Raw genomic sequence first — 22,209 nt, forward strand, 5'->3', positions numbered from 1 at the left:
TTTGTAAACTAAAAAAACTCTTCCATTTCCGTGGCGTAGTTTTTGTGTCATGCCTCCCCCTCGCCAAAACCAAACCAAACCCCAAACCGTTTCCAGTATGTGAGAACGTGTCAGACGCAGACAATCTTCTGTTGTTACATGTGTGAAAGGGCAACTCCAAACCTCCAAACTCCTATGTCCAATGTTCATATGTGAAAACAGCTAAATCGAGACATAATATCTTCTTTGTTTAATTGGCACAAAAGCCAAAGTGTAAACAAAGCGACGAGCTGCCAGGCAACCAGCGGACTCCAATAAGTTCCTGCTTTCAGGCAAGAAACAGTCTGTGACATAACTTGTTAATCATTGAGCTTTAGAGGTGCAGGTAGGTGGATTTTGTTACCTTTGCACAGAGCCAGGCTGGCTGTTTCCCCCTGCTCCCAGTCTCTGTGCTAAGCTAAGCTACAGGCTGCCCATGATAGCTTCACGGTTACATATAAGAGTGGTAACAAACTTCTCATCTTACTCTTGGTAAGACAGCATAAAAGTACATTGGGCAAAATGTCACACTTTTTCTTTTTTAACATTTTCTTTACATGTTTAGCATTTCAGAGTATAATTTGTCATGTTGATTACCAGTGAAAATTTAACCAACCATGATTACAAATGTCTTTTTTCCCATCTGTGTCTGAATCAAACACACATGCACGTATCTGGTGTGCTCATCACGATCATGGAAAATAAAGCTGCTCTTGCTTTAATTCAATCTTTTAAAAAGTAAGTTGAAACTTGCACATTAAGCCTGTGTGATCAGTATTGTTCCTATCCGCACAATCCACTTTTAAAACATCTACCAGCGCCACAACTCGTACTTCATTTTGCCTCTATCAGCAGGAAACACAAGGTCTATTTAACACACCTGGCAGGTAGAGGCACATATGCGTCTTGGCACTGCGAGAGGTTTGGCCGTGGCTCGATGTTGCTCTAGTGACAGATTGAGCACAGCGTGATTGATTAATATGATCTGCTGTGGACAATGCTTTCTGCCTGTGGGGCTGGCCTCTGGAAGGCTGCCATGTAAACCCAGGTGTGGGCACAGTTTACATACTGAGCTGCTCAATATCTCAAGCAATTAGCAGCGCGCAGGGCAGAGAGGGAGCCAGCTAAGCATTTTGCTGTAATGCAGGATGCCGTGATTAAGAGCTCTATTAAAGGATGAGGGCTTCAAAAGTGGGTCAGGCCAGCCTATAAAGTGTGCAGGAGCACACTATTATCATCAGCATCGTTATGCAGCAGTGTAAAGTGTACTGTAGTAGACTATAATATTAGAAGAACATTATTGTGTTGAATGAGCAGAGCTGAGTTTGGATGGCGAACACCAGTAAATTAACATACATTGATCCTCATAATCTCACGGATGGTCGCATCAAACTCCTCAGAGTTATTGAAGTCGACAGTGATGACATGCGGCCTGCCGATATACTGCTCTGCATATGGATGCTGAGAGGACACCTGAGGGAGGAAGAGATGAAATATATTTACTATCACAATAAAACAGCAATTGAAGTCGAGATCTGTGCACTCACTGCATATTTATGTTATAGTTGCTGAGCAGCACAAGTGCATCTACCTTCCTGGAGGTGGGCTTCCCCCTGAAGAAGTCATGATTCAGAGAGCTGTGAGGCGGGTTAAACTTGGGTTGTAGGAAGATGCAGCCATTGGCTATGGCCTCCAAAGGGGCAGGGCCTTCGTAGGGGAAGCCAAACCCAATGAACAGCTTGACAGGAAAAAAAAAAGGAGGATCATGAGTCTATACGTTGAGCGCTAATATCCAGGTCAAAACTCACTAGACTTTAACAAAGCATTTCATTATGATTCAGAATTCGTGTATGCAAACATCTGAGCATTTTCCAAGCCCCTGGCAGCCTCAGTGATGGTCCCACCTTGGCCTTTCTGAGGAGCTGCTGCAGCTCCTGCTGAGGCAGCAGACCGTGGTTCTTGACAAACGCGGGCACCTCTGGGGGGCGCTGCGTCTCATAGTACACCGTCCCGTGGATCTCCATGTAGCGATGCAGAATGGCCAGGAACTTTTCCTTTCCCTTTGAGACAAAGACACAAATTGAATCAAGGAAGGAAATGTAAAGTAACTGCTTTATTATCGCATTCAAAAAAAAAAAAAAAAAATTCAGTGCACAGAAAAAGTCTGAAATCCTATCCTATCTCAATTTAGTATGACATGCAGGATTTTTGGTATTACAGAAACATGTTTTCCACCTATCTTATCTTAGGATAGAAATTTAGTTATTACACAACCTTAAGATAGGAATCCTGAGCTAGGATGGCATAGACCCCATCCTAAATTTAATAAATGGCCAATGGCCATCTGTATGAAATCATCTTTGGGAAAAATTTATTTGACATTTGTTTTTAATTTGTCTCATGTCCCATGTGCCAACATGAATGGGGCAGGGATTAAAACCTATACTGCAACCAGCCACCAGGTGGCTTCATTTTTGGGCAGCTGTCCATAGACTGTAAAAATAATGGAACTAGCTACCATGACGTCACCCACTGGTTTGTGGACTTCCATGTTGAAGCCTTAAGTTTGGCATTTCAGCTGTCACCATCTTGGTTTTTTTGGAGCCAGAAGTGACCATATCTGGGTGAGAGGCTGGCACAGTGGAGGAGCGAGGGGTGGATCTGACTGAGAAAATGGGGACACTATTGGCAGACAGCCTGTCACACAAAGTGGTCCATCCCTAATTATGCATAACTTTAAGCGTTAAAAATGTGTCCCCTGTGAAGTTGTCATGAAGCTATAGAGACCAAAACTGTTTTTTGTACCTGGCTGTAACAACACATTCTCACTCCGACCTCGTAACATATTAACCATTGGTCACAGACTTTCCACGTCCAGATACGACGTACAAGATACCCTGGGTGCGTTGGTTGTTGATGTTCTGGGATGGCGTGTCAAGTTCTGCCTGTTACATGCATTGTGTTTTCACAGGAAATGTACTGTTTACATACAGTATCTTTCAAAATAGAGGCACTACGTTGTTACAGCATTGCGAACTGACGTATTTTTCCTTCAACAACAAACACACATGGCTGGGTTTAGGGAAAAAAGAACAGGATTTGGCTTTATAATCTTTCAGGATGCACTGCTCTCCCAGGTGAAAATCAATGTTTGTTGGACCAACCCGCTCCACTTGGACTTTTGCCACCTTAACTTTTGTTCTTGTCCCGCGGAGCACTGTTAAAATATAGCGGTGACCAGCCAAGTATCATGCTGATGTTAAAGGACGACCTTTTTTTATTGGTGTCTGACACTGCAAGTCACTGCCCAAGCGTTGGACTTTGACGACTTTGGAGTGAACATAACATAACATACATAATACATAGTGTACATAAACATGTTTATCTCAGCTGTAAAGTTGGGCATTTTAACACTGGTGTCTCTGGAGACTGACTGGGTTCTGCAGCAGAGTCCTGCACTGGGTCAGGTACCCGCAAAAACAGTTGATTTGCGGGTGGTTTTTAAAAAAAAACATTTTTTCCCGGGTTCGGATCTGGGTGGAAAAAACAACATGCGGGTCGGATTGCGGGTTTTAGATAAACACATCAGTCATTAGTTCGGTAAACTACAGATAACTATCTTGGTCATTATTTACTCTCTGAGGATCGCCTCTGCTATTTTGCAACGGTCATTGGTTCAGCTGTTTACACGCGTTTCACCATCTAATAACACAATTTGTGATTGGACAACAGAATCAACATGGCTGCCACCGTCTAACAAGCGCCGCTTCCAAAACAGTAAATAATTATTTAGGTATTTGAGAAATAAGTGGATAAAACATACAACTATCACTTTATAATGTTTCTGAAGTGTTTCCCTGATGGATTACTTCTCTCCTCGATGGATTCTAAAAACACGTGACGGTTCGTAACTGCTGAACGTCGCTCTGGACAGAAAGTAAGTCTGTTATTACACATGTAAAGTTCCTTTACATAGATTAAAAGTTTAAAAGCATTAAACGTAACAAACAAGTGCTTTTACGCTCGTATGGGAGAAGAACACAGAGGGTTGATGATGGACCTGAAGTCAGGTTTTTATTGTGAGAGCTGCTTCATTCAGGTCGTTGTTTACTTACTGGCACCTTAACTGTGGCGATATGCTGTTCAATGTTCAGCCAATATGACCCAAAATGATTACTTTAAATCCGGGTTACGGGTCGGGCTGCGGGTCGTGTTTCAACAGTTCGGACCGGGTTGCAGTACTAATTGGCCTGATGCGCGGGTTTGCAGTTCGGGTGCGGGTTTGTACGTCGCCGGGTCGGGTCGGGGCGGATCTTGAAAACTGGACCCGTGAAGGACTCTGTTCTGCAGCCAGCCTCAAATGGCCACACAAGGAACTGCAGTTTTTGGCACTTCAGTTTTGGCTTCCTTATTCAGTTCCGTAGGTTGCTGCTTGGAGCTGGCATATCGTCCATCTTCATTGTACAGGCTATAGTCAGGATATTTTTCTGTAATGAGGCCCCTGTTGGTTAGTTTTAGTGTTTGATTGCTCACTTTGTGTTTGGCATATGTATATATCCATGGTTGTCAAGACTGCTCCCCTTGATATATAAAATAATAATTTCACCTACAGTTTGGACATTTTATGTAGCATCTTTGTGGAGCTATTAGTTTTCTTTTGTCACTTTGAAAACTCACAAATCAAAGTAAAGACCTCTCAAGCCTGTCAAATGCTGCCAATACTAATCCAGCCAAACATGAGCCATCTTTGAAACATTTGCTATTTGATTTAGTTCAAAGTTAAAGTCTGTTTTTATGAACTGATTACATTAACATGAACCAATCTGCCTCATTGGACTGCACAGACAGAATATCTGATGCCAGCTGTGCTTTTATTTGCCCTTTCTTGTTTTACGTTGTTGTACATTTACTTTACACGCTGCAAAGTTTCTCCCCTTCAGCGCCAAAACCACTGCTACGGTTAAATGAACTGAACAGATTCATCAGTATAACACAGAACTACTCTTGAAAGGAGAAAAGCCCAAAGGTGTTGAGGAGGGTGAGAGTATCACCCCAGCCTGAACAACAGTATTGGTTATTGGAAATGAGGCAGATCTAATGAGCTGAGTCTGCTCTTGTTAGCACTAACATCATTATCATCTTGGTAACTGCTAACTATCCGGTACCTGTGAAGTTATGAAGGACTTAAATTGATGTATATCTTCTGTGTTGCTCTGTGGGGACAATTTGTTTGAATCATTTCACTGACGTGAAGCTGAATTAGTTTATCTCAAAAAGCGTTTCATGGGGAATGTTATGAATTATTCACTCGTGTGATGTCTTCAAGGCATAAATCGTTTTTCATCTTGAGCCATTTTAATGTCTTCAATCAACATGCAGATGAAATCACACTTTCTTCCACTTGTAGAAACATTCCTCCCAAAATGTTTTGAAAATCAAACATTCTTGGATTCATTCATTCCTTAAAATGAATTACGTTTGTGATTAGCTTTTATATAGAAAAAGAAATTACGACAAAGCTTCTCCATTTCATTCAGTAATTTATCTAAATCTGTTTAAAGGGGATCTATTATATTTTTATGTATTATGTGTCTTATATATAGTGTTACAGTGAAGGATGATTATATTAACCATAGACCAGACTGGCACGTACAAGTCCTTCTAGGTAATGCTGATCAAATATAGACCAATATTCTGTTGCTATATTGCCTATTTCTTACCTAAAATGCCTTCAGAAACATCTTAAGTCCACTGTTTGGTTGTAATATGAAAATTTGTGTAAAAGCAGTGGGTGCCATACTGTTTCCTGTATTATAAAAATGGAGCCTGAAAAAACGGATCAAATTGTAACACTTTCAAGAGATATATTTAATCTTACAGTTTAAGTGTAATTCTAAATTGTTTGTTACCTGTCGGCTGCCATATTGTTCCCTGAAGAGAACCTACCAAGCCCAAATAACATCACCCACTAGTGGGAGCTTTTATTGGTCCAGTGCGGCACAGTGCATTATGGTAATTGTAGGTTTTGAGGAAAAGCAAATGCCACAACTCTTATCCTTTGTTTTCTCTGGTCAAATTGCACCACTTCCAAAGTGTTTGTGTCTTTCTACTAAATTGACAGCCCAGTTTTAGGAAGAGAGCATTTTTCCAGCGGTGAAATACTTTTTTAACTCCACCTTATGGTGTCAGCAATATTTCATCATGGTTAATTTAATCTGGTATCATTTGTTTCTATTTGATTATTTGATTTTACAGTTTGACCCTCCAGCTTTCCAACCCACTAACTGCTGCACCAGCTGCATATGACCATTCAACATCGCTAAAGATTAAAAAAATGAGGTAAATGTTTGTAAGAGTAATCCCTGTATGCAAAAATCTCAAGCTTCAGACCATTCTGAATACTCTGTTTCCAATGTTTTTCTACTCTGGCTATAGTATGACCTCATAGTGTGCCATATTTCTTTAGACGTTCATCTTCTCCAGGCACGCTTCTGCAAGTGTTCACATTATGTAGCCTACACTGCTACATGTAGCTACATGCTAACGTCGGGGAAACATGTAATCTTGGTTGCTGATGTTGTTAATTTCTCTTCGATTTGGGATCATATTCCTGCTGGAACATTTTTATCAGTGATTTTTCATGGAAGAATATGCTGCTATTTTCAATGACAGCGCAGATACGCCGAGATACGTTGGACCCAGAACCAGTCAGAGCAGACTGGGCTTTTTTAGGACGGGGGCTTTAAGAGACAGGTGCTAAATTGGAGCTTCTCAGACAGTTCTAGTACAGACACTATGAGGAAAAAAAGTGTTTTTGACCATTAAAGCATGTTCTAGTAAAAACCTAAATACAAGTATGAACCTGAGAATGAGCAAAATAGGTCTTCTTTAAATGGTTTTATTTTATATGATGCTCCTCTGTGCAACTTTACAAAGTTTATACTTCAGTAATAAATCTGAATGATGTGAGATATTTTATATGTTTGAGGTTGCTGTGAACAAGTCTGATATTTTTGAATGTCTGTTTCCTGAGCTGAAATCCAAAAGTTAGGCTTTGATATATAAATTCCTGCCCCGACACAGCTGAAGTGGAAGATGAGGTCTGTTTTTTGGTATTCGTAGAATCGATAATGCCAGTGAAGAGCAGGTGTACTCACTTGAAGCTGTGTGGATCCATCAATGATGCATCATGGGATGATGAATACAGAATAGTACAGGGTGAGAACAGAAGTATGAAGAGCAGGGAAGCAGAGCAGAGGGAGGCAGGCGTATAGAGAAAAAGACAAAATATGACATGAAGTATTAGTCATTTTTCCTCTCATAGGACCTTTACAGGCCCCAAATCTCTCATGTGAACCACAAAACCTTAAAAGGTGGAGGAAGAGACTGCTCAACAAGGAGGGATTCGTTGTCTGGAGACACCCGGCACTGCCAGCTTTTACGCCGCAATCTGTCAGATGCACAAATGTTACATTGCAGCTCGAGTTGTTCTGAGAAACAGGGAATGTTATGTCGGTGTAGGAACAAAGCTGCAGTCAGTGAAGTGAACCAAACCTTGTGGGAGGCTGCAGCACACTTCAAAGTTACAGTGAGTACGAGAACCCTTGCCAGCAGCTCGAAGGGAAAATTTACTCTAAACAAAAATGATTGTTCTTCTACCATCACACTTCAGGCCAGATTCCTGGAGGAGAAACACGTTTGGAGGAAATGTAATATCTAGTGGGTGTTTCACAGTGCACAATGTGGAGGTTTGCTAAGCAAAGTGGGATTCAAAAGTTCTCCAAACTTTACACGTATCTGGATTTTATCCAACTCAAAGAAACTTAGAATGTGGCAATTATAACATTCAATCTGTTGGAGTCATATGTCACGTGTAGGGGTGTAACAACTCCTCTAAATCACTGTGGGCCTCAAAATCAAGACAACTGTGGAGCTTTGAGGGGCGTAAACAAGAATTGTAATGGTTCCCTGCAGGCTCCGACTTGAGCTCTGTTTTAGTCTATATTTGTTTACATTCTGGCAAATGAACAGATTTAAAAGTATGCTGAATTACGTCCCTGCAAACTACCGACACCTTAATTTGTGTGTTTCACAGGTATCATATTCTTAAAGTGACGTAGTTCTGATTATACGGATGGTTGATGGTGTGACAACTAGAGGCCTCCCAAGCTGCAGACCGCAGTTTGAGACCAACAAACCAAAAAAAATGGTGTTTTTTTTTTGGAGTCATTGCTTTATTTCCGGCTGCTTTTTAACCACAAAACGTGAGGGCTTTTTAATGACCCGTCACTGTGTTTCCACCAGGGATAGTGTTACAAAAAGTGTTTGTAACACTGTGATATTGCTATATTTCCTGCTATACCACAAAAAAGGTTGTTTTTTATCTAAACAGTGCTTTTTATCAAAAAGCGCTTAGCTGGTAATAAGATATAAATCCCATGTATAGGGCTGTTTTGTGAGTGAACACAATAAATTTCTGAACAGCATATAGACTGCAGAAGAAATGTTTCTAAATAAGGACAGAGCTATGACAAATAAACTTGGTCGGCCGATTAGTTACATCAGAAGATCTTTTTTTGTTGTTTTGGCCATTTTTCTGGCCGAAATATTTGGCATCACCCTGCACAATCTATAGGGTAGGCAGCATAATACAGTGCATTTGACTCCCCTCTATAGCCTATATTTCTGCATATTCCTGTATCATGATGTTGTTAAATATTATTTTTGGCCAACACAATTCACGTATTGTTTAAGAGGCTACAGTTACTATTCTACATATACATATGTTTTGTTTTTTTAGGCGGCTATAGAAAAAAAATCTACCAGATCACATCCATATTGCAATGAATTGTGGGCAGTTAAATCAGTGAAGGCTGCTTAGGTCTGCACCCCAAGTGCACTCACTGGAAGTCTGCAGAAGTCCACTTGAGGCCCCTTGTGGACTTGTTGGATTGTAGATTTTGACAGCACTGAGCACTCCCAGACTTCCTGGGAACGTGGCCGCAAAGTCTACAAGTCTGCAAGTCTGGACATTTGGATTTTTTTTTTTTTTTTATCAAGACATCGCTGCTTTTCCTGCCAGAGTATTTTCAGTCAAAACATGACTGTTTTTGCGCCAAAACCTATCCACACAATCACATCATTGTTGAAACGTATACAAACGTGAAGTTTCAGTGTATCCCCTACATAATTACGTACAAATGTAACGTATCCGTGGTTTGCAGAAATGTACAATGTCGACATTTATTCAGCCGATTGGGCTGCAAGTGAGCAGTTAGCAGTGTTTGCAATGTACCCATGGATGTACAGACAACTATAATGGGATCACTTTGATACTGAAGACAACTGAAAATCTAGTCATGCATAAGAAGCATCTTTTTCTAGGATTTCCGAGAAGATTTATAGATTTGTATTGGTGATGGACATGAAATAATTCCATCCTCTGGAGGTGTAAATCACACTAAATCTGACAAAAAGTGTTCATGTTTAGATTTGGCCTGAAATTCTGAAATTCACCTCATGTAGCATCTCTGCATGGTGAGGAATTACACAATATCACACATGCACAGGGCATCTTGCGAGAGGAATTGGACACTCTACCTCTTGAAAAGCTTTTATGGCTCATTTCAGAGGCTCACTCTATTCTACTGAGAGGTGGTAAGAGCACATCTTCACAAGAGCCATTAGAGTCACATGAAACCATTCAAGAGGTTGTAGGAAGCCTCTCACATGTGTTGTGAAATGTCCTGTTGCACCTCTTTAACAGATTGACACCTATTTATAATCAGCCTGTTTGAACCCATAGTTACACAAGATGGCATCAGACTGAACAGGATCATGGAGGGTTCCTCATGGAGAGAAATTATACTAGAAATATGTCTTGCATGATCGACAAATGAAAAATAAGATTTATAAATGTGTACAATGATTGTGCATAAGTTTGGATACTCACAAATGTGTGTTCCAACCTGGACATAACTAACCTAAATAAATATTAATATTTTACGTACGGGTTTCTTTACAGATTCTTTTCACGGTCTCCAGCTACACATAATTCACAAATGCATGCTGCATTTAAAGGTAGGGTCTGGAGGATTTTCCAGTTGCTGTTTGTAAACACACATTCAAATTTGGCCCCTCCTATCAGGCTCAACTCTCCCGGGTGCACGGAGCCCGGAGGTACGGAAGAAGGCTTCACAGAAGAGGTTCAGGCAAGGCTCGCGCTGGTGCGCGCTCGGACACGCTCGGGCACGGCACCTGCGCTCTCTCATTGGCTGGGGAAATCTCCGTCCAGAAGCGGTCCGAGCTCACAAAAACATCAAAATACAGTTAAAGGGCAGGAGCTCTGCAAACAGAGTCACCACCACACATGAGTAGAAGCCCATAAGTGATGATTAAGCAGGATTTCATTTGTATATGTCTATATTTTGTTTTGTTTGAAAATCCTCCAGATCCTACCTTTAAGTGCTGGTGGATAACTGGGACATCTGGGCTTTCAATTTCAAAGTGGGAAAGATAACCTTGGTGTGTAAAGACCATCCACTCTAGCATCAACCTTTTTGCCTGGATTAGATCCACCGTCCACCGCTGAGCAGTAACTTATACGAACAATAAATTTACATTTATAGGGTTCATGGTGACATGGTTGGGTTTAGGTAACAAAAGCACGTGGTTAGGTTTAGGAAGAACAGGGTTTGGCTTTATAATCTTATGGGACACGAACACCGCTCTCTTGGATGAAAAGTCTATGTTTGTTGGACCCACCCACCACACACTCAGACTTTTGCCACCTTAACTTTCGTTCTTGTCCTGACATGTTTCCCCCTGACGCCACCGGGCTCCATTAAATCACAACAGCAAACGGCCGCTTATCAAAGCAACATTAAAGGACGCCTTTTTTCGCTGGTTTCTGACATTGCAAGTCAATGCCCAAGCTCCGGATTAAGACGACTTTGGGGTGAGACCGGGCTCTTTTCCACCAGCACTTAGGTCCTGTTTACATGACAATGATTTCAACCGAAAACGGTAAACTTCAGTTGCATTTTGGCCGACACGACAGTGGCATTTTGGGTGCCTGAAAAAGCAACATTTTGAAAACGGGTTCCACTCACTCCCACGAGTGCACTCTTTCGGAAACAGCACCGTCTCCATTGTCATGTTAACTTGCAATATGCAGTTACTCTGAACATGGAGACTTTTTGCACATTGCGCATTACGGTTCCAGTTACTAGGCATGTATGAGAAAGTCGACCATCACAACAACAATGACGGACCCCCGAGCTCTGTTTGTGCTGCTCACCCTATTGAATTTATCAACGCTTCTCCAGCGTCTAGATTTACAAATGTTCCTGCGGTTGCCATTTTGTTACACATACATACATTGTTTCTCTGTAGAAGGAAGTGCATGTGTGCAGGCATGTGTTGTTTCATTACAAAGTCACACTGCCAACTGCTGGCCTGGCATGAATACTACAGCGTTTTTGGTCATTTTTGCAGATCCGTGTGCACGACGATTGTTATCAAAACGATGGCGTCTGAACGCAGAACTTTTTTCAAAACGAAAATGAGAGCGGATCGTTTTCCTGTAAACATGGTCTTAAACGCCGCATGCAACTGTGAATCTGTGTGGATCTGGACACTGTGAAGAGTGTGGATTGTGTGATGGCCAAGGCCACACAAAGTGAAAACCTGAAGTGGTAATATTGTTCACACACTCACCTCACCATTTTGTTAAGTACATTGGTTAGTTTTATTTGCAGGCAACCACAACTCAAACAGTTCAGATCCAAATTTTAACCCACACCACAGTTTTTGTCCTTTGTCCTTCTCTGTTTGAGTTACCGTGCTGGTTGGAGGTCATTTCCTGGAGAAGCAAAATGTGTGGCCAAGGACAGTGAGCTGCTAAATCCTGTGGGCTGTGGCCAACTCATCAGACAAAACTGTCTACTGTTATGTCAGAGGAGGTATTTGGGTTAACTTAGTTTTTCCTTTGTATTAGTTCTAGTTAAACGTTGTTAAACTCATGTTTCATTTTGTTGGGTCAGTTTGCTCAGTTAACACCTTGTTTTGTTGCTGTTGTTTTGAGTATAGTTCTGTTTTGTTGACCTCTTTTATGAGCCTAGTTATTAAGCTATTAGTTTGTGTTGTTTTTGCATTTCTGGGGTAAATAAAAACCCTATATTTTCCCCAACTAACTCCTGTTTTCCTCATCACACAGTTGAAAGACACATTTATTAAGTACCCAAACACACAAATCATTGTGCACACTTCATTTGTAGATAATATAAAACACATTTGTGACAGTTTTGAGTTCAATTTCTCTCCACAGTTCTCTGTCTCTGGACTCTGTGTGCCCTTTAAATCTACTTGTAATTCTCTATCTCAGAGCCACAGAGTGAAAGTGTTAAAGGAAACAAAAAAGATTAAAGATCAGAAGTTCTTCAGTCCGTATCTTAGAATCGGAACTGTTTCCTTAATCTCAGAAATTAGACACACGCTAATTATTTACTGAAAGTTTTTGCAGGGGTTATTCTGCGATACTGACCTTCCACATACTGGCTTCTTTGCCGTACACAACAGCCATATTGTTAACCTTGTTCCGCTGAATGTTCAGTCGTTCCGTCTCATTCAGCTCCTCCGCCACAAAACCCATAAAAGAGTTATCTGGAGTGTGGGCTGCCAAGGACAAACAAAGCAATTGGCAACACAACATTACAAGTCCAATTTCATGTCTCACAAAAAAAGTTATTAGACTAAAAGGAGCTGCTGCGGAGATGTAGACTGCTGTGCATGTAAAGAATGCATAACAAATGAAGAACAGTGGTTTTGTTATGGGTTATTATTCTATTTATTTGTAAGATGATGCCACTGCTAACTCCATCAGCTAAAGAAACGGTGGAGTGTATTTGCATTCAAATCACCAGCGTGGTTGACTCCACTGCATACTAACAATAAGGTGAAGCAAATTTACAAGAGTGACACTTTTCTCTCTGTCATCTTTGCTGTTGTTTTAACCTTCAAAGAGTTTTGGATTGCCGCTTTAATGTGCCACAGCTTACAACTTTCAGGACACAGCACAACACAATGAATATTGGCACGCACAAAGGAAATCTACGACAGCAGGGAGATGTCAAGTGGGAAGGAAAAAGGAACAGTATTTTCAGTCAATTTTCAAACCCAAGATGAAAGCTGACATCTTTCATGGTGTCGTTCTTTGTGATAACGGCAAGTATTTTGGAAACAGCGGGGCGGCTGATTGTCACTGAATTAATTGGCGACTGCACAAACGGTTTCCTCTGTCACCAATTTCACCAAATGTGCCGTGAATGCTTCTGTGTGTGTGAGTATTGTAGTGTGTGTATGGCTGGCGGTGCTCAGTTCGCAGCAGGTGGCTTCAGGCATCTGTTCAGGCGCAGCTGCTCTGAGAGAGTTCTCTGACCTGTTTGTGGCCCAAAGCCTGGGCAGTTACGGTCTGAGGACTTTCTAAACTCCCACAATCTGCTCCCACTCTCGGTCACATAAACACAGACGAGCACGAATCAAAACACGTCATGTTTTTGATCTCTTCTATGTGCGTTTATTCAGACCATTTCCCATATGCAGATGAAGAACCTCAGTGAGTGTTAGAGAAATGAAAGCCCACATACGGAACATGGTCATGTACTGCTGGCCGTGGAGGTTCCAGTAACCCCAGTTGGTCCTGTAGCCATGCAGAGTGGCGTACTCCTCGTGGTTGTAAGCAGGCTCCGTGCCGAAGGTGTCAATCACTCGGATGTGGCACCTGGGACGAAATAAGAAATAGGCTGAGCTAAAATTAGATCAAAGTTATCTCCTGCTTTCAAATAATACAGTCTCCCACTGATTTAGTGGGACAAACAAAAGTGATAAAGTGGAAAATAATTCCACCCTGCTTGGTTTATTTCACCTAATGCAGCACATGTATGCAGAATCTGTCAACAGCACGACGGAAAATATCTTCCTCATTTTGAGCTACGGGAGTTCATCTCAGCGCCATCACTGTCTTGTTGTCAGAGTGTTGGTTTGTAAAGCTGTCAGTGGTGATGGATATCCACGTCCCCTGCCAGCCCGCCGCCACTGAGCAGAGGTTACACGGACCTCAAGGTGAGATGTGTGAGGTTTAAATCACAGCCTTGTTTCACAGCTGGGCTGGACAAGCCTGTGATGAATATGAGTCAAGCGCTTGGACCAATACTCATCTCCGAAGTACATTTTAAAGGGCCAGTGTGTAAAATGGGTTGAAAACAGTGACATCAGTGGTCAAATTCTAGATTGCAGGACTCACTCGCTCACCCCTCCCGTCGGGTAAATGACGGCGGCCTCGTAGGGACAAAAAGCCTTGCGCACGAGTTTTTCAGGAGTAGGTCTATCTAGTGACTAGATGAATGTTTATTTAGAAATCTAAACCATGTTACGATATTGTGATGAATCCCTCATGAGCAGGAGACCACAGGAGCGTTCGGGAAAAAGGCCCGTTTATTTGAGCACTCCAGAAACTCTGGTAACACTCCAGGGGGTAAAAGACTCCGTCCCAAACTCTGACTCTTCTAGCGTAACAGACACACTTCATACACACATAGGCTACTCGTTCACCATACCAAGTGGGGACCCCCCTCCCCTCTCTGCTCCGCCAACCTCCAGCCCGCACACTGACTGACAGCGTAGCCGGTAAACAGAGCTCAGCTGTTTATTTAGCCTAGCAATATCTCCGGACTATAGTAGCTGCAATGGACGACTTTGAACGCGATTTTGAAGAGTTTCTTGTAGCGGACACAGATCCAGAGCCATACCTGTTTGAGCCGGAGCATACAGATGAGGAACTCCATGTGTTTGATGCTGAGCGGGTGAGAAGAGAGGCTGAATGCACAGAATGGGATTCAGTGCTACTGCTACCATCGTTGGGGAGATATATCATCAGGAGGAAAAGCGCCGCAGAGAGTGCATCACAAGGAGTGAAGTTGCGTCTTCTTTCCTCGCAGATGACGGTTCGGGTTCATTCTCTCCTGTTGTGTGGTAAGTGGGGTCCATTCGCAAACTTTATAACTAAAAAAACTTTTCACTACTCTCTATCGACGAACTACTAACACTCTCTGCTGTTTCCTCCTCCTTCTTCCTTCTTTCCTCTGTCTTCGTTGGTTTATTTATACACGTGAAACGCGTTCTCTGGCTGGCTGGATTGTCCGCTCGGCCTGCCATACATACATGGCGGCACAAGATGGCGACCTCTCTAAAGCAAGGCCCTTGCTATATATATATATATATATATATATATATATAAGCATAATTATAAGGCTATGAAAACCAAACGAATTTTATTTTATAGCGATTATACACTTGTATAAACATATTAATGGGTAGAAGATTCAGATTCAGATTGACAATAAACCATGCCAAATATTACACACTGGCCCTTGGAGATGCCAAACACTCTTGCCATGAGTGAGTCGGAAAATGCTTAAAATTCTCTCTGATAACTTGAAGGCAACTCGTCAACAGGGAGTCGATTACACTCCTCATCAGCACTAAAACATCTTTAAATATGTTGTCCTCCCAGATCAAACTCAAACAGATAACCCACGGAGGAACAGAGGAGACATTATGAGTTTAGTTTACAGCGAGAGAAGAAGAAAATTACATCAGCACTTTATCAGCAGTGAATTTTCACACTGGTTAGTCATAAAAAATCGATTGATGTAATCCAATCTGAGATTCATCAATGCCACGCATCGCTAATCAGTGTCAGGGCAGGAGGGTAAATTAAGTATCGGTCTCTCGCTCTGTGACAGCTGAGGAGCGTTGGTCGATCAGCTGACCTTGGATTGAGGATTTCACGGCTGCTCTGCCAGGTTTGAGAGAATTTAAAACGCAGGAGAATCAGGGTGAAATATTGCGAGATGTTTTTCCCTACAGTTCAAATCTCTCTCTCTCCATGAGGTAACACAAAGGAGATTAAGCTTATGGCCCACTGATGTAACCATTGCACAGGGTATCTGCAGGTATCAGACACTTCAATGTAATTCTTTTTCAGACCCCTTCAAAATATATTTTTAGTATTTTATTATTACTTACCATAAAACTTCAATTAAATTATTTGTTAGAATCACTGAAATCAACAGACCTATACTTGGGACAGGCCTTTAATTCCTTTCACACAAAACTGTTGCTTGGCAAAGATCAGGAAATGCAATGAAACTGTTAATTTAATCCAGTATGAATATAACTTGCTTAGAAATTGAGCTTCAACTAGCATATTAATTATGAATCATTCATTTGATCTAGCTCCAACAGGCAGGGCATCAGAGAAAGAGTTAGGGCTCTTGAGGATTGTGGCACCCAGCACCCAGCATACCGACACAACACCACTTTATCCTGTTAAAACAATACTTGCAACTTGGATTAATTTTTATTAAAGTCCCTTTTGAATCTTTGGATGTGAGGACCCTAATGGACTAAAGGAATATGAATAACTTACAGGGTAATCAGGGACTGGACACATAATTTGAGGTAGCCAACAACCCGATCTTGTACATCCAAATGACTTCTATAAAAAAATGAACTGCTTGGCAACCAAACTAGACATCTAATTGACCCTTCTCTAAGTCCCATCCGTGGACACAGATTGGCCAATCATAACGTAACATCAGGTCGGCTCAGACCAGGGTTCGACAACAACACAGCTGTGCTCCATTGACTCTAATGCAATCATTTCAGATTTCCTTCATTTTCAGGCTGGTTTTGTGGATTTGGAGCTAAATGTTGTGCCTGGGGCATGTTGTGTATTAATGATACTCGTTACCTGGAGAGGTTGGAAAAAGATATACGTTTCTTTCCTGTTCCAAAACCAAAATCAAACCCTGAAAAGTGTAGGGTTAGCTAGCTAGCTACTGAAGATATAGCCTACTGAATGTATACACATGCTGCTTTTGCTTTTAATGATTATAACAGTGAAACAAAGACCAACCCTGCTGTACAGGAACCAGTGAAGGGAAGCAGGGAAACTTTGCTGATATTCAACCAGCTCTGTGTCATCGCAGTGTGTGCAGATGAATGTTGTTTGACTTCCCCTGGAGATCCCTGGATGGGGGTGAAGCCAAACACCGTTGATCTGCACACACTGTGATGCCACACAGCTGGTTCAATATCAGCAAAGTTTCCCTTTATATTCATTGTCTTGTGTGGCGATCAGCAGTGATGTGGTGGTTCACTTTTACACTGTGATCTGTAGCCTATAGTTCGGCTTTAGCTTCTAACTATCTTTGTCTTTTTAACCTGTTGTTGTTGCTGAGTCAGTTTGACATCCTGAATATACCCAACTCCAACAGGGGGTGACATGTATGGGAACTGTCCATTGGTCCGACAACCCATTGGTTCGACATCCCATTGTTCCGACCATATTAAACCCATTGTTCCGAAGTCCGTTCCGAAATCATCATGATGCCCTGTGGTTAAGGTCTGGTTAGGTTTAGGCACAAAAACCACTTGGTTAGGGTCAGGAAAAGATCATGGTGTGGGTTAAAATGAAAAAGAAAGTGACAAACACATAAGCCGTGAGCCTGCTCCGCCTCAAGCCTTTCCCAGCTGACCCAGAGCTGGTCGCGGCGCACCATACGCCCACCGCGAGCTGTTCAGCACCGCGGACAGTCGGACTAATGGGATGTCAAACCAATGGGCTGTCAGACCAATGACATGGACCCGACACGTATTATGAAGGGGTCACAGACAATGCAGTGTGTTTTTCAGTGAGCTCAGCATTTACCGCCACTGTTCATCAAAGATTTATCCACAGAACAAGACAAGCGGTCATTTTTGGCATTTCTGGACAGTGGCTCAGTTTGAAATATTCCAGCGAGTCATGGAACAGTCAGGAGCAGCCACAGTGAGCTGTTGGATAAAGAGCTGCAGGCGACAGGTTGCACACCTCTAACTAAGCGAAGTAACCAGCTCCTTTCACTGTGACTGGTGTCCACAGACTCTGTGCCCTGTGCAGCGTAAAATCAGATTACGGTTGCTCACAGAATGGAAAAAGGCCAATTGTCGGCTGACTTCTTTATTAAAACAACAATAGGTTGTTTTTCTGCCCCCAGAACTCTGTGACCTGTAGTATTGAACTGCACTTTCCATTACCACCAGTAACTACAGGTGTTGCCAAATCAAGCAGGATTGTAATCTTTAAGATTGCTTTTTTCATGAATATCGCTTCTCCTCCTGCATTTAAAGTACAATGTGGAATAAAAACAAGCTACAATACAGCAGCACAATATAATCTAAATTATATTACGCACTTTAACACTGCTATAACTTGTTTCCTTTTAGTCTTTTCCCTTTCATAAATATATTTTCTTCCCAGAGTTGCATTAAATGCTGTTTGCTTTCCTTTGTTTGGATAAAAAATAGAGGATTTGCTCCTACACTGTGAATGCTCCAGCGCTGCCCGGCTGGAACAAAAAGACCAAACACTGCATTTACAGAAAGAAAAGAGCTTGGAGCCGCTCAGAATTATGGATTGTTTGTTTTAGCATTTACAAATACATGAGCTGTGTTTTACTGTAGCGCATAAGTATGCACATGTGCACGGGCCAACTCATTCATTTTAAGTAAACAATCTACTCCAACTTTCCTACAGTATGAGATGCAAATAAAGAGCGGAGATTGTGTTGAAGCCTGCACCTGGGTGATTGATCACTGTGTAAAGAGGAGGCCAAATTGGATCCCCCCGGAGAGAGAATTTTTTGCTGATGCACAGTGAAGTTACCGGCCCAGTGTCTACCAGCCTGTAACACCGGCCAGTCAATAAGCCAATAGTGAAGTATTTCATCAGAAAGGCAATTACTGGTGACAAAAATGGATGCAACAAACAAACAAACACTGCACTTTGAGCTAGGTAAACAAAAAAGATACATAGAAAGAGAGCAAAAGACTGACTTGTGCTTCCTCAGTGACAGACCCATGTGCTGCTTCATCTGCTGCAAGCCGTGGTAGTCTGTGTAGATGAGGTCAAAGGGCAGAGGTCCTGTCAGAGGGCAGCTGCCTCTTCCTGGAGGGACCCCCAAAAACCTGCAGACAGGGCAGGTGCAATTTTAGTGAGCCAAAGAGTGTGCACAGTAGCATACAAACAGTCACTGCAAACATGTAGGAGAGATGAAGAACACAAAAGTAGAGGGGGAAAACAGAAAGAGAAAAGACGTCAGACACTAATAAAAGATCAGGTGATGCTCAAGATATGTGTTAATGGCTGCTTGTACGATTTGAGTTTGGTCGGCAGACATACAGAGACAGAGAGTTGAAGACAGGAGGAATCAAAGAGCCCAGTTGCGTCGTGAAGCATGCCAGTGTTCTCAGCAAGACGGCTGAGCCATTCAACTGAACAATACAGAATTCAGCGCTACCAGGCAGCGATGTCTCGCAACGGGGGAGTCGCCCCAATTTGTCTTCACAACTTGTTCCAACTCACACCTGAAAACACACATATTATCTGAGACCATGCAGCATGTTCATTTAACCACACGTCTTTGACAGAAGCGGAGGGGCGGCTGCTTTCAAGCATTATTTGTGCTGAATCCGCCTTTGTCGGGACGCCATCCGAGCACTTGCTGCATAAATGTAGATTGCAAGAGTGCTACAATAGTGCCTTTTCATTGCTTTTCTTCTTTCTGCATTGTTAGCTTTCTCACCAGAGTTTCTGTTAGCCATCCGAGCGGCACAGCTTTGGGTGACAATGTCGATCCACTGCTTTGGTCCAGACTGAAATATCTCAGCTGTTATGTGACTGCCATCAAATCCAGTACAAACATTCACGGGATGAATCCTGCTGACTCTGATGATCCTCTGTTTTTTTCTCTTGTGCCACCATGAGGTTGACATTTTTGCTTTTCTTTGAAATATCTCAACAACTGTTGGTGTTAGATTTGGTGCACATATTCATGTCCCCCAGAGAATGCATAATAATAACGACATCCTCAGACTCTTTACCTAGCACCACCATCAGATCATTATTCTGTTTGTCCAGTACTTACTACTAGACTTTTGAAATGTTGTTGGACTGAATGGATCAAATCCTGATAGAGAAATGAGTCATTTCACAGGGGATATGATACTTAACAAAAAGTAATCCACTGATTTACAGAAGTTCTCACATCATATTTGTCCTTGTATTCCATGTTAATTGCACACTGTGGTTGTTATTAATTTGTTGTGTATGACAGTTGTATATATCTGTTTGCCTTGTTGTAACAATGGTTGATGCTGTCCTCTTGGCCAGGTCACTCTTGACAAAGAGATTTTTAATCTCAATGAGGCTTTTACCTGGTTAAATAAAGGAGATATATATATATAAGTCTCTTTCACAATGTAAATCACGTGATTGACCCGGAAGCTATAACTCCACAGTTAGGCCACTACTCAGCCAACATTTGTTTGTGGGGCCCATGTTGGTAGAAAATGAGCTGAAAATGGTATTGTCCAAATGTTCTATCATGGTCCTATGCCAATTGCCCACATGGGTGATTTTACCCAAGTGGGCCCAAGATGAGATGTTCATTTTGGGCCCATATCCACTTGGTACCCAGGTATCTGGAGCATAACTCATGTGAGGCCCACTTAGGGCCGTAATATACTTGCTGCAAACAACGTGAATGCGACAGCATCATGGCTGCCATGTGTGATCTGCATTCGTTTGACGTGTTGGCCGCACATCTCATGGGGTACCATGACACGTGCGCAAGATGCAATATTGACACGACCACTAGAGGTGCTCGTGTGAATGAACACGGTGACCGTGAGATCAGACCAGACAGAGTCGCTTTTGGTGCAATGGCGGAAACTTTTGAAGAGAGGCTGACAGACGTGGTGTGGAACTACTCGCATCTCTGTGATGTTTCCACGCCGTTACATAGTGACATAGTTCTTCTTCCTCATCAAGCATATCAAGGGCATCCATGTTTGTTTACAACACCCGGCATGCCCTACCCGATTTCCGGGTTATATTATGTTGTCTGCTGTATAAGCGAAAATCAGGGCGAGAAAGTGGGCCAGATGGCTCCCGACCTCGTCTTCTACTTCTCCTGCAGACTGTCCTCTGAGTTGAATTAGTACCTTAGGTTCAGCTAGCTAACACTTAGAGAAACACTGGAGTCGAGTAAAATCAGGTGCAATCGAGTTTAATGTGTTCACAAGCAACAACACGTACAACTCATTGAGTCAGGCTCCGGAGCACGACTGAAGTGTCGCTCTCTGTGTTCTCCCTTTTATGCCAGCGAAGATTCGAGAGAATCTCCACCCTTTTTCCTTTAATCCTTCCCACCTAAACCCAAATCTACTGGTGGCAGACCTTGTCCAAACATGACCTCTGGGCCTGGAAGTCCCCAAATTCTCCCACCATTAGATTCGAGCCTGGTTTCACTTTATTTTTCAAAAATATATGAAACCTGGGGACTTTCTCTATACAGTCCCCTGTGCTTTCATGCAATGTGAGCTTTTGAGTGTGTGTCATGCAATACAAACATTAAAGAGTGTGTGTGTGTGTGTGTGTGTGTGTGTGTGTGTGTGTGTGTGTGTGTGTGTGCTATTATTAAACAATACATAGTGTGGTATATGTGTGCTCTTCAATGTGAATACATAACCTTGTGTTGTGAATACATAAACTTGTATAACATTGTTTTATCACACATAGATGCATAACAAACAGTTTTATAGGACCTTATACATAAAACATGGTTATATGACTTTCACTCTTAATCAACTTATGCAGTACATCATCTTTACCTGATTAGAGATTAAATCTTACACTACACTGCCCCAAGTGGAGACCGCCAGTATTGTGTGTTTTGGCTGCATAGTGCTGCAGCAAGTATATAGACAGACAAGGCACATTGTGAACGCGTATGTTCGATCAAGTGGCAAGTCTATTACGGCGCTTAGGTAAACACACCCATGTGGACAGTTGGTATGGGGCCATTATGGAAACCTTGGACAATCCCATATAGGGCCCATTTTTCAGCTCATTTGCTAACCACATGGGGCCCACATACAAATGGTAGCTGAGTATGTCAAATAAGGCTGCAACTAATGATTATTTTGATTGTTAATTAATCTGTGAATCATTTCCTCAATTAACTGATTAGTTGTAAAAAGGTAAAAAAAAAAAAAAAAACTATGTTGATCAGCGTTTCCCAAAGA

The 22,209-nt window shown here is 42.1% G+C and overlaps 1 protein-coding gene across 2 annotated transcripts in view; it reads right to left on the reverse strand.

Moving 5' to 3' along the window:
- Positions 1–22,209, reverse strand: part of LOC125878966 (alpha-1,6-mannosylglycoprotein 6-beta-N-acetylglucosaminyltransferase B) — a 108,690-nt gene that overhangs the window by 19,471 nt on the left and 67,010 nt on the right. For both annotated transcript variants that reach the window (XM_049560513.1, XM_049560512.1), the window contains exons 9-14: positions 18,958–19,089; positions 13,665–13,798; positions 12,563–12,693; positions 1,923–2,078; positions 1,610–1,756; positions 1,375–1,491 (exon numbers count right to left, since the gene is read on the reverse strand). In XM_049560513.1, coding sequence (XP_049416470.1) covers positions 1,375–1,491; positions 1,610–1,756; positions 1,923–2,078; positions 12,563–12,693; positions 13,665–13,798; positions 18,958–19,089 — 817 coding nt within the window. The remainder of the gene's footprint in view (positions 1–1,374; positions 1,492–1,609; positions 1,757–1,922; positions 2,079–12,562; positions 12,694–13,664; positions 13,799–18,957; positions 19,090–22,209) is intronic.

This window comes from Epinephelus fuscoguttatus, linkage group LG19 (assembly GCF_011397635.1).
Source record: "Epinephelus fuscoguttatus linkage group LG19, E.fuscoguttatus.final_Chr_v1".
Lineage (NCBI taxonomy): Eukaryota > Metazoa > Chordata > Actinopteri > Perciformes > Serranidae > Epinephelus > Epinephelus fuscoguttatus.